This window comes from Eublepharis macularius, chromosome 12 (genome assembly GCF_028583425.1).
Source record: "Eublepharis macularius isolate TG4126 chromosome 12, MPM_Emac_v1.0, whole genome shotgun sequence".
In the NCBI taxonomy this organism is placed as follows: domain Eukaryota; kingdom Metazoa; phylum Chordata; class Lepidosauria; order Squamata; family Eublepharidae; genus Eublepharis; species Eublepharis macularius.
Window position 1 is genome coordinate 73073687 of NC_072801.1, and position 10504 is coordinate 73084190.

General features: G+C 41.1%; 1 protein-coding gene across 1 annotated transcript; it reads left to right on the forward strand.

Annotated features, from left to right (window-relative positions):
* The first annotated feature begins 242 nt into the window (after nucleotides 1–242).
* Nucleotides 243–9590, forward strand: LOC129339850 (vomeronasal type-2 receptor 26-like). The gene is made up of 6 exons (XM_054994425.1): nucleotides 243–382; nucleotides 1762–2053; nucleotides 2621–3484; nucleotides 3782–4009; nucleotides 6830–6956; nucleotides 8689–9590. Exons 1-6 carry the CDS (start codon nucleotides 243–245, stop codon nucleotides 9588–9590), a joined length of 2553 nt encoding a protein of 850 aa, XP_054850400.1.
* Nucleotides 9591–10504: the final 914 nt, after the last annotated feature.

A 10504-nucleotide genomic window follows, 5' to 3' on the forward strand; every position in this document is an offset into this window, starting at 1 on the left:
TTTTGCCTTTTTAAGCCAGACATGTCCTCAGAAGATTTTTTGCTCTGAACTTACTTGCATTTTGTATTGCAGAGGCTTTTAACATGACAAATCAATTTCCTTTTAGACCCATCCACCATTCAAGGTATCCTGATGAAGGCTGTATAGGGCAAAACATACATTGCTGGTTATTGAAACTAGTGATATTGCTGCTGCTTCTACCTCCAATCTCATGCAAAGCAGATGCCACCAAATGGCTCATGATGGATCCTCTCCCTGTTCCACATGAGTGGTACCAGCCTGGAGATTTCCTTATTGGTGGAGTTCTTACTCAGATAGGTTACCATTTGCATGAAATTGACTTCAGTCGACATCCTTCTGAGGAGTTGTATAAAGATCCATAGTAAGTAATTATTTTGTTTCTCTTTTGAACTTGGCCTAATCCTGTACCTTGACTTTGGTCTATAGTAGGGGAAAAGATGTTCAAAGAAGGAAAGTGGAAAGAAGTTCCATTCCACTGCTCCTCTTGGTCAACCTCATTTGTAATTTTTTATATTCTGCCTCGTTTGCAGTACATCTAGCCTGTCTCCATCCACTAAGTCAACAGGAGTATAGTCCAGAGACAACTTAAGAGATGAACAAACTTTTCGGGGTGTAAGCATTCGAGATTCAGAGTTTCCTTCTTCAGACACATGCAGGAATGGAGATCCCTGTGCTTTTATATCCAACCCAGAAATCCTATACCTTGAAGATCTTGTTGATCTCTAAGATGGCATTGAACTGTAATCCTGTTCTACTACAGACCTACATAGCTACTCAGCTACAACCTTTATCCAGTAAGAAGAACTCTTCCTCTTCTGGAGGACACTGGAGAAGAATGACATGTGCACCAAACATTTATAGACAGAGACATTCTTGTACAACTCTGATTTGAATAATTTGATTCTATTGAATACCAACTCTGACTCCAATATAAAGGCTCAGGAATGTTCATTCCTACTTGTGTCTGAAGAACAGAACTCTCATTCTTGAAAAGTTACATCCTGAAAATCTTGTTTGCCTCTAAGGTGCCACCGGGCAATAATCCTGCTGTTCTACTGTAGACAGTATCCTTCATGCACTAACAGTACAATCTTAAGGATAGTTACTCCAGTCTAAGTCCATTGGGCTTAAACTGGAGTAACTCTCTTTAGGATTGCGCTGAAGAACTCTTCTAGTTCTGAGGGCACCAGAGAGCAATAACACTCCCACCAAACTTTTATAGACTGAGGGCGAAGCTACAAGTGACAAATGACACTTGAACAGCAAGTGGATTGAGTGGAGGGCAAGTGGACAGGGAGAAATACACTTGCCGTTCAAGTGTCATTTGTCACTTGTAGCTTCGCCCTCAGACATTCTTGTAGAACCCCGATTAGAATCATTGTATCAAAAAGTCATGCTACACATGCCTACATTTAACACTGTTTAGTGTAGCTCATTTTCAATTATCCTGCAACAACATAGTCACTGCCAAGAGGGATGACTTTTCTTTTGGCTCATAATCAAGCCAAAAAAATTAGCCATTATATGTAGTTGTGAGTTAAAATATATATCTCGACAAATTCGGTTTGTGAGATACCAGACTGAATGCTACATCATAGTATTCAAACATATGTATAATTATATACACATATGCATATTGGCAAACTTCTTCACATTTATTATTCCAACGCACAATAAAAAGACCCATCTCTCAAAACAAGTATTCTCTCTGTGTCATTGTTCCCATATTTTGATTTACAGTATGCTGACAAAGTTCCACCAGCATGTCCTGGCCATGGTGTTTGCCATAAATGAGATCAACAAAAATCCCCAGATCTTGCCCAACATCACTCTTGGGTTCCACATCTACGACAGCTACCATGATATGAGGATGACCTATCGCACCACCTTTGATCTGCTCTATAAATTGCACCGTTATTTTCCAAACTACCAATGTTGTTCCCACAAAAGCTTAACAGCTGTCATCGGCAGTCTGAGCTCTGATACCTCTTTCCTCATGGCAGACATCCTTAGTGTCTACAAGATTCCACAGGTAATATTTGTGATAAGAAAAAAGAGACTGGACAAGGTATATTTATTTTATGGATTTATTCTGGGGTTAAGAAAGATGGAGAGAAGTGAATCTGCAAATGGAAGCAATCCAAATAAAGTTGCATCAAGCAAGTAAAAAAAAAAAATTACACGGAGCAGGCAGTGGGGATGAGCGGGTGGTAAACGTTGGATTATACACTTTGCTTACAGAAGGTCCCAGGTTTATCTCCGGCATCTCCAGTTAACAGATAATATGTGAAAGATCTCAGCTTGAATGCCTAGAGAACCACTGCCAGTCAAAGACAACAATGACAAATAAATCAGTGGTTTAAAGCAGTAAAAGGCAACTCCATGTATTCATTTGATAATATGCAAAACTTTTAATACTTTGTTCTCCCAGAAATTTCTGTATGTTCCCACAGTTTGAGATAAACCAACCAGAACCATGTTTGATTTTAACTCTTGACAAATCTGCAGCTTCTTTCAATACTATTCATGCAATAATAAGTCAATTGCACTCAATCAGTTCTCCTAACTTGTCTAATATATAGGTTACAATTAATTTTAGATCACTTGTGGCTTATTTGTCCCAGAAGAGAGAGAAGTTAAACAGTCCTCATCCATTTATTTCATTGGCCCAAGTGAAGAATATCTGAATAAGGGAGTCATCTGGCTACTTCTCCATTTCCACTGGATGTGGGTCGGGCTTTTCTTGGTGGATGATGACAATGGAGAACGTTTCTTGAATGTCCTAGAGCCGCTGCTTTCCCAAAATGGAATCTGTTTGGCTTTGATACAGAAAATTCCAAGCAAATACAACTGGAATGATATGGATTATGTCACTGATGTATTTTTAACCACATATTTACCTTTTAGAGAAAGCACAGCTAACACGTTTATCTTCTATGGAGACTCAGTTGCCCTTACAATACTTAACACCCTTATTTTTCTGGGCAATCCCAGTTATAAGGAAAATGCATCATTGAGAAAAGTGTGGATTATGACATCTCAAATTGATTTTGCACTAAGCAGCCTTCAAAGGGCCTGGGATTTTGAGTTTTTCCATGGGACCATTTCCTTCTCTATTCCTTCAATTGAGCCTCAGGGCTTCCAGAACTTTCTTCAGGACATAAAACCTTATAAAAAACAAGGAGATGGCTTTCTCAAGGAATTCTGGGAGCAAGCATTTGACTGTTTCTATCCAAATTCACAGGAGCTAGTGGACATCAGTGACACCTGTACTGGAGAGGAGAGACTAGAGAGCCTTCCTGGGTCTCTCTTTGAGATGTGTATGACTGCTCACAGCTACAGCATCTACAATGCAGTTTATGGCATAGCACATGCCATTCATGTCCTGTACTTATTCAGATCCAATGACAAGGCAATGGATGGTAATCAAAGAGTGGAACTTGAAGATCTCCAGCCTTGGCAGGTATTTTTTACCAAGGAAATGTCTCTGTTGCCATATGAATATATTAGTATAAAATGAAAGAATATACAACTTTCCCCGGCAGATCTAATGATATATGCAGTATTTGAAAACAACATTTCTACATTCTTATTTGTTGTGATAATTGGAGCATGAGAAGAAACATTCGCTCTATGATGCACATTTCTCCAAATGAAATATGTTTATTAACAGGCTGGATAATCCTGAAAAAATGGGAACGTGTAGCATTGGTGAATCTCAGCCTTAAAACCGGTGATTCTTTTTTCGCTTTTTGACTAGATCCACTCCTTTCTACAAGGCATTATATTTAACAACTCAGCTGGAGAAAGATTGTCTTTTAATGATAAAAGGGAGAAAGGAGATGGATTTGATATAATGAACCTGGTCACATTCCCCAACAAGTCCTTCCATAGGCTGAAAATTGGAACAGTAAACCCCGATGCTCCTGAAGGACAAGAGTTCATAATTCATGAGAATATGATTGTGTGGCAATCCATTTTTAACCAGGTAAGTGCTGAGACAGAAGTCCTGACTAGAATGCTCCACCAGTAGACTTTATTTCACCTTATCTTTTCTTACGCAACTCCTTTTTATTGGCTATTTGATTTACAATTGTATACTACAGCTGGTCTCTCTAATTCGAGGTTAGAAACAGCTTTTGTATTTTGAATTTTACCTTGAACCTCTCCTGCAGAGACAAGCCAGGAATGCTGACTTAATAAAGCTGTCATTGTCCTCAGCCTTAAGTAATCAATTATTCAGTTATCTAAAACAACCTCTCATCTTCTGTCGCCTCTGTTAATTTGTTAACTAGAGCAGTTGATGACAAAACTCAGAAGATACAAACTGTCGATTACAAAGACCCAGGATTTAATTGGCTAATGAAAAATTTCTGGCATAAACTGTAAGGCCAAGTCATGAGAATAAACAAGTGAATACATGTCTCAGGAGATTCAAAGATCCAGAGGAGTTAGCCGTGTTAGTCTGTAGTAGCAAAATCAAAAAGAGTCCAGTAGCACCTTTAAGACTAACCAATTTTATTGCAGCATAAGCTTTCGAGAATCAAGTTCTCTTTGTCAGATGCATGCAAGTTCTCATCTGACGAAGAGAACTTGATTCTCGAAAGCTTATGCTGCAATAAAATTGGTTAGTCTTAAAGGTGCTACTGGACTCTTTTTGATTCAGGAGATTCAGTTACATCTCCTGCTTGCAAGCAGAAAAGAATTGAGGATTATTTTGTAACTAAGGAGGCTACAATTCTTAACATCCCTACCACAAATCGATATGCCCTCTGGCTGATACCCTCCATTTTGAGGAAAATCCTACTGTGGAAACTGACAACTTACCACAAGTAGTAACAAGCACAGAGTAAGCAAATAATGCTTTGAAGGAGCTTTCAATACTTACAGCTAAGATGGTGAATAACTGAAAGATATTAGATTAAATCTTGAATAATTTACAAGGACTGTACTATGGCTAACAAGGCCATCAAATTCCAGCTGATGAATAGGGATAGATCCCTATCCCTATTCTCAACCTGAAGGGGTAGATCCCTATCCCACCACACACAGAGAAAGTTCAAGCTCCAATGCACTCACCATGCCTCTCTAACAAGACCATCAACTAGATGCCCAGATACATGGAAATATTTGGCAAGTACATTTCAACAAACTTTATGAATCTTTTCCATCTTCATCTAAGGGCCAAGCTAGAAGTGACAAAATTTTACTTGAATGGCAAGTAAACAGACTCACATGTATTCTGCCCTGAAGAGGTAGATCCCTATCCCTATTCTCAACCTGAAGGGGTAGATCCCTATCCCACCACACACAGAGAAAGTTCAAGCTCCAATGCACTCACCATGCCTCTCTAACAGCAGCTGCCTCTCCCTGAAAGCCAGAGCTGGGAGCCCCCCTCCCCCTGGTCTTTTCCTCTTGTAACAAATTTAGAGCTCCACACTTGGAAGGAAGGCCTGCCTATCAAGCTAAATTGGGCTTAGATTGGGGTTTCCAGGGCAACAGCAGGAGTTCAGACAGAGTTCAGACAATCCCTGCCTGAGTTGCCATGAGAATTGATAGCAGGTGCCAGACTGTCTGGCTTGACGAACAGAAACGAACGAGGCTTGCAACAACCACCTGTTCATTTAGAATGGGGCCTCATGAACAGCTTGTTCACAAACAGCAGATTGGGCTGTTTGTGGCTTTTTTTTTTGTTCGTATTGCTGTTCGTGCCTATCTCTATCATTGATACAGTGTCAAAACTTTATGAAAAATATTTTCTTCAAAAGTTGGAGGATTGGGTCACTGACAATCAAATTATATATCCCCACTAAGCAGGATTTAGAAGAGGCCAAGGTACAATGCGGTACTCCCGGCTGCCACACAGTGGCTTGAGCTGGGGACCGTACTTTGCCACTTCGGAAGGAGAAGCAGGCAGAGACATCTCCCAGGCATATGGGGATATAGCTGGGGGGGCGGAGACAAAGCCTTCAGAAGACGGCTCCGCCCTCCCTGCTGGCAGTTGCTCTGCATGCTCGGCCCACCCACCTCACCCTGTAGTAGTGCAGGATTAGCCGGCTGCTGTTCCCAGAGCCAGGTAGGAATTTTTTCTCCTCTCCCCATATTGGCAAGGTGGGAGAGGTGGTTTTTCGCCTACCTTGCACTGCAGGCAGAGGTTTGAGGTAATTGGCAGTGGTGGTGCATCGTTGTAAGTCACTGGCAGGAGAGAGTTTGGGGATAGGGAGCGGGCCGGTGAGCACCCCTTGGCAATTCCCCATTGGTGGGGAAATGGGGTCTACCAGGAGCGGATGGTATGCTTGTGACGGCTACCACCACCTGGAGACTGCCTGCAGTGAACCCCATGTGTAAGTCCTTCCCTCATGCTGTACGGCTGAGGCTTTAGGAGCTTGAAGGGGGGAACCATTTTGCCTGGCTGGCCGGGGAAAAGCCATTGCATGGATGGCTCCTACCCGGGGCTGTGGCGCTCGCCCAGACAGGTCAAGGCGGTGGTCCAGGGGTGACCCCGTGGCTTGACCTGTACCGCTAGTTTGCCCTTGCCGTATTTAATGGTTGATGTTATATTAATAAAGTGGCCCTTTAGTTCCAACTCCTGTGTCTGCCTCTTCATTCCGACTGGGGTGGCAATAGACTACTGTCTATTGAGGGACAGAATGCATGAAGTAATAAAATGACAGTTAAAAATATGCTATACGTGGGGAAGGAAAAACTGATCATAGCAAGCACAATTTTTTTCACTTGTTTATTCTCACCTCGGCAACTGCACAATAATGTTTTGTCTCCCTCCCGAAAATCCATTCATTTTTAATAGGTGGTGCCTCTCTCTGTGTGTAATGATCCCTGCAACCCTGGCTATCGTAAGAAAAAGAAGGAAGGGGAGAAATTTTGTTGCTACAGTTGTGCTCCTTGCCCAGAAGGGAAGATTTCAAGTCGAAAGGGTAGGTGATGTCATTCAGGAATAACCTGACAGTTTGATTGTTAAATTTTGAGGCAAAGAAGCATCAGTAGGGTTACGTTCACTCAACTCTTTCAGTGAAATGAATCCATCATGCAGGCCAAAGTATTTTTATATTAAAAAGCTTTGTCAGAAGTTGGTTTGAAAAGGATCTTAGTTTCGAGCGGGTAGCCATGTTGGCTAACACTCAAAGATCAAGATTTGGGTCCAATAGTATCATAAAAACTAACTAAATTTCACATGTATGAGCTTTCGAGAGTCAAACCTCCATTTCACTTACAAATGGAGCTTTATAATAAAGAGTCCAATACTGGACTCTTTACTGTTTTGTTACTACAGACTAACACGGCTAACTCCTCTAGAAATGGAGCTTTGACTCTCTAAAACTGATACCTGGGAAACTTAGTTGGCATTTATGGTGGGAAAGGATTTTGGTAATCCATCACATTCAATAAGGCTTGGGGTATAAAGCCACCACACTTTGGAGCGATTTGCCCAGAAAAGAATATTGTCAATGTCCAATCATTGATCAAATTATTTGGGTACAAGAAACACACTGCAGGATTGGCTTTTTCCAGATGGTCTTTTCTTTTAAGGGTTAATTTAAACTGTTTTAATTAAGAATATTTTAATTACTCCCAGGATCCAGTTTGGTAATCTCATAATACTGCACCTGGCATCCTGAATTTTACCTGTCAAATATTGCACTCCTGTGAGAATCATCCTCAAATTCAGTAATGGCAGAAAAGTCCTTATCCTTTGCTGTGTGAAAGAGAGGTTACATACCAAAGCTAAACTCTGCCTTTGATTCCACTTCTCACACGTTTTTCTCCACTTACATTCATTTCTTCTGAACGTTCAATCCTTCATAGCTTCATTTTCTCAGCAAACCAGAATATTTGATTTATATACCGCCCTTCAGGACAACTTAACACCCATTCAGAGTGGTTTACAAGGTGTTATTGTTATCCTCACAACAATCACCCTGTGAGATGGGTGAGGCTGAGAGAGCTCCAAGAAGCTGTGACTGACCCAAGGCCACCCAGCTGGCTTTAAGTGGAGAAATGGGGAATCAAATCCAGTTCTCCAAATCAGAGTTGTGCTGTTCTTAACCACTATACCAAACTGGGGGGAAAGGGGGTGAATGGGCTTTGTGTGGTTGCCCCAAAGAATTATTTTTCCTGGGCTATATCTGAGTAAGGAGGATAATATGAGGAGAGGAAGGATGGTGAAGTGTTTCTCTTGTTCACCATCATACTGGGACATGCACCTGACAAAGAGAATGGTGGTTCTCGAAAGCTTATGCTACAGTAAAGTTGGTTAGTCTTAAAGGTGCTACCGGATTCTTTTCTATTTTGCTACTACAGACTAACACAGCTAACTCCTCTGGATACTGGGACCGAAATCTCAGGTTGTAAGGCTCACTTTGGAGGCTAATACTAGAACCCAAAGTCATACTTCATCAGCATAAAAAAGCAAATAGATAAAATCAATATAAAATAATAGCAAAAACAGTCACAGCAACAATAATCATGGTAATAACTTGTGCAGGGTATTAAACTGTTTATTTGGAATATCACTGTAACAGCCATCAGCAGTAGATATTGAACATGAATACAGTTTCCTACATTGCTCCCACAAAAAATCTGGTCACAAAACACCAGTCACATGGTATCTTGTATCAACTACCAATGAAATGTCCATCTGCTTTCCAGATGCCGATGATTGCATCAAATGTCAAAATGATCAATATCCAACTAAGGACCAAGATGGCTGCATTCCCAAAAAAATAAGCTTTCTGTCTTTTGAAGAACCTTTGGGAATTAGTTTGGTTTCCATAGCTATTTCTTTAGCTCTGATCACAGCCGTTGTGTTATGTACTTTCATTAAGCACAAAGACACCCCCATTGTCAAAGCCAACAACCGGGACATCACCTACATCCTTCTCATCACTCTCTTGCTCTGCTTCCTCTCTTCTTTACTGTTCCTTGGACATCCAAAAAAGGTGACCTGCTTCCTCCGACAATCTGCTTTCAGCATCATCTTCTCAGTGGCTGTTTCTTGTGTCTTGGCCAAAACCATCACTGTGGTTGTAGCTTTCATGGCCACCAGACCAGGGTCCAGCACAAGGAAGTGGGTAGGGAAAAGACTGGCCAACTCAGTTGTCCTTTCCTGCTCCTTTGTTCAAGCAGGCATTTGTGTGGTGTGGCTGGCAACCTCACCCCCATTCCCAGATTTGGACTCATTGTCACTGACTGAAGAGATCGTAGCAGAATGTAATGAAGGGTCTGTCCTCATGTTTTATATTGTTCTGGGCTATTTGGGACTTCTGTCCATCATCAGCTTGGCTGTGGCTTTCCTAGCCAGGAAGTTGCCTGACAGTTTTAATGAAGCCAAGTTCATCACCTTCAGCATGTTGATATTTTGCAGTGTTTGGTTGTCTTTTGTTCCAACCTATGTGAGCATCAAAGGGAAATACATGGTAGCTGTGGAGATCTTTTCTATCTTGATGTCCAGTGCTGGACTGCTCAGCTGTATCTTTTCCCCTAAATACTACCTTATTGTGTTGAGACCTGAGCTGAACAGGAGAGAAGAACTAATAAGGAGAAAAAAATAGCAACATCTGTGATACCTAATATTTTTTTGGTCTTTTTAGAAGAGACTGCGGGTCTATGCCAGCAGTTAGGTTGGCCATTCTATCATTATGCTTATATCCTGAGCAAACACAAAATTGACAGCCCCAAAGCATAACAACAACAACATTTGGTTTATATAGCACCCTTCAGGACAACTTAATGCCCACTCAGAGTGGTTTACAAAGTATGTTATTATTATCCCCACAACAAATTTGAAAGTGTAATTTGAATAATAATAATAGTAATAAGAATAATAATACTGCTCCCCACCCATCCACCATCTAGGCGTGCACTGCAGGAGGCTGGCCTCCTCATGCCTGATTGGCCGGCCTGGTATTTTGAACTTATTGGCTGCCCGTACAATGTCACAGAGGCAGAGGGGCTGCCTTACATTTCACGGTCAACATGTCCGTCAGGGAGCTAATACTATGTGTCTGAACTGAATACTTTACTGATTGATTCCCTGTGCCCTTGAGAAAGCTGAGGCATATTTATGCGAAACAATCATTATAAGCTAGCGGATTGTCGGGCCGATGGGACGTTTGTCTAATCTCTGCAGCTTGGAGAGAGCTGGAAGACAACTGCAATTACTACCCTCCATGAGAGACTTGCACACAGTTGCTAATTGAAATTACTGGAGAATTGTAGCTTTAATATCTGTCTTTCATCACTTAGAGCTTTAAGTTTATTTGAATTTATGTGTTGTGGTTTGTATATTCTCAGTCTAGATGAATGACTATGCACATTGGATGTTATGGATTTAACAGTGATGATGATGTAATCAATTTATTTTTCACACTTCTATATTGTGCACTGTTGTTTATCATTTTGTTGAATTAAGAAAAGATTGGCTGTATTGCTGACTTAGAGAGCCTGTGTTTTTTCTGCTATAAGA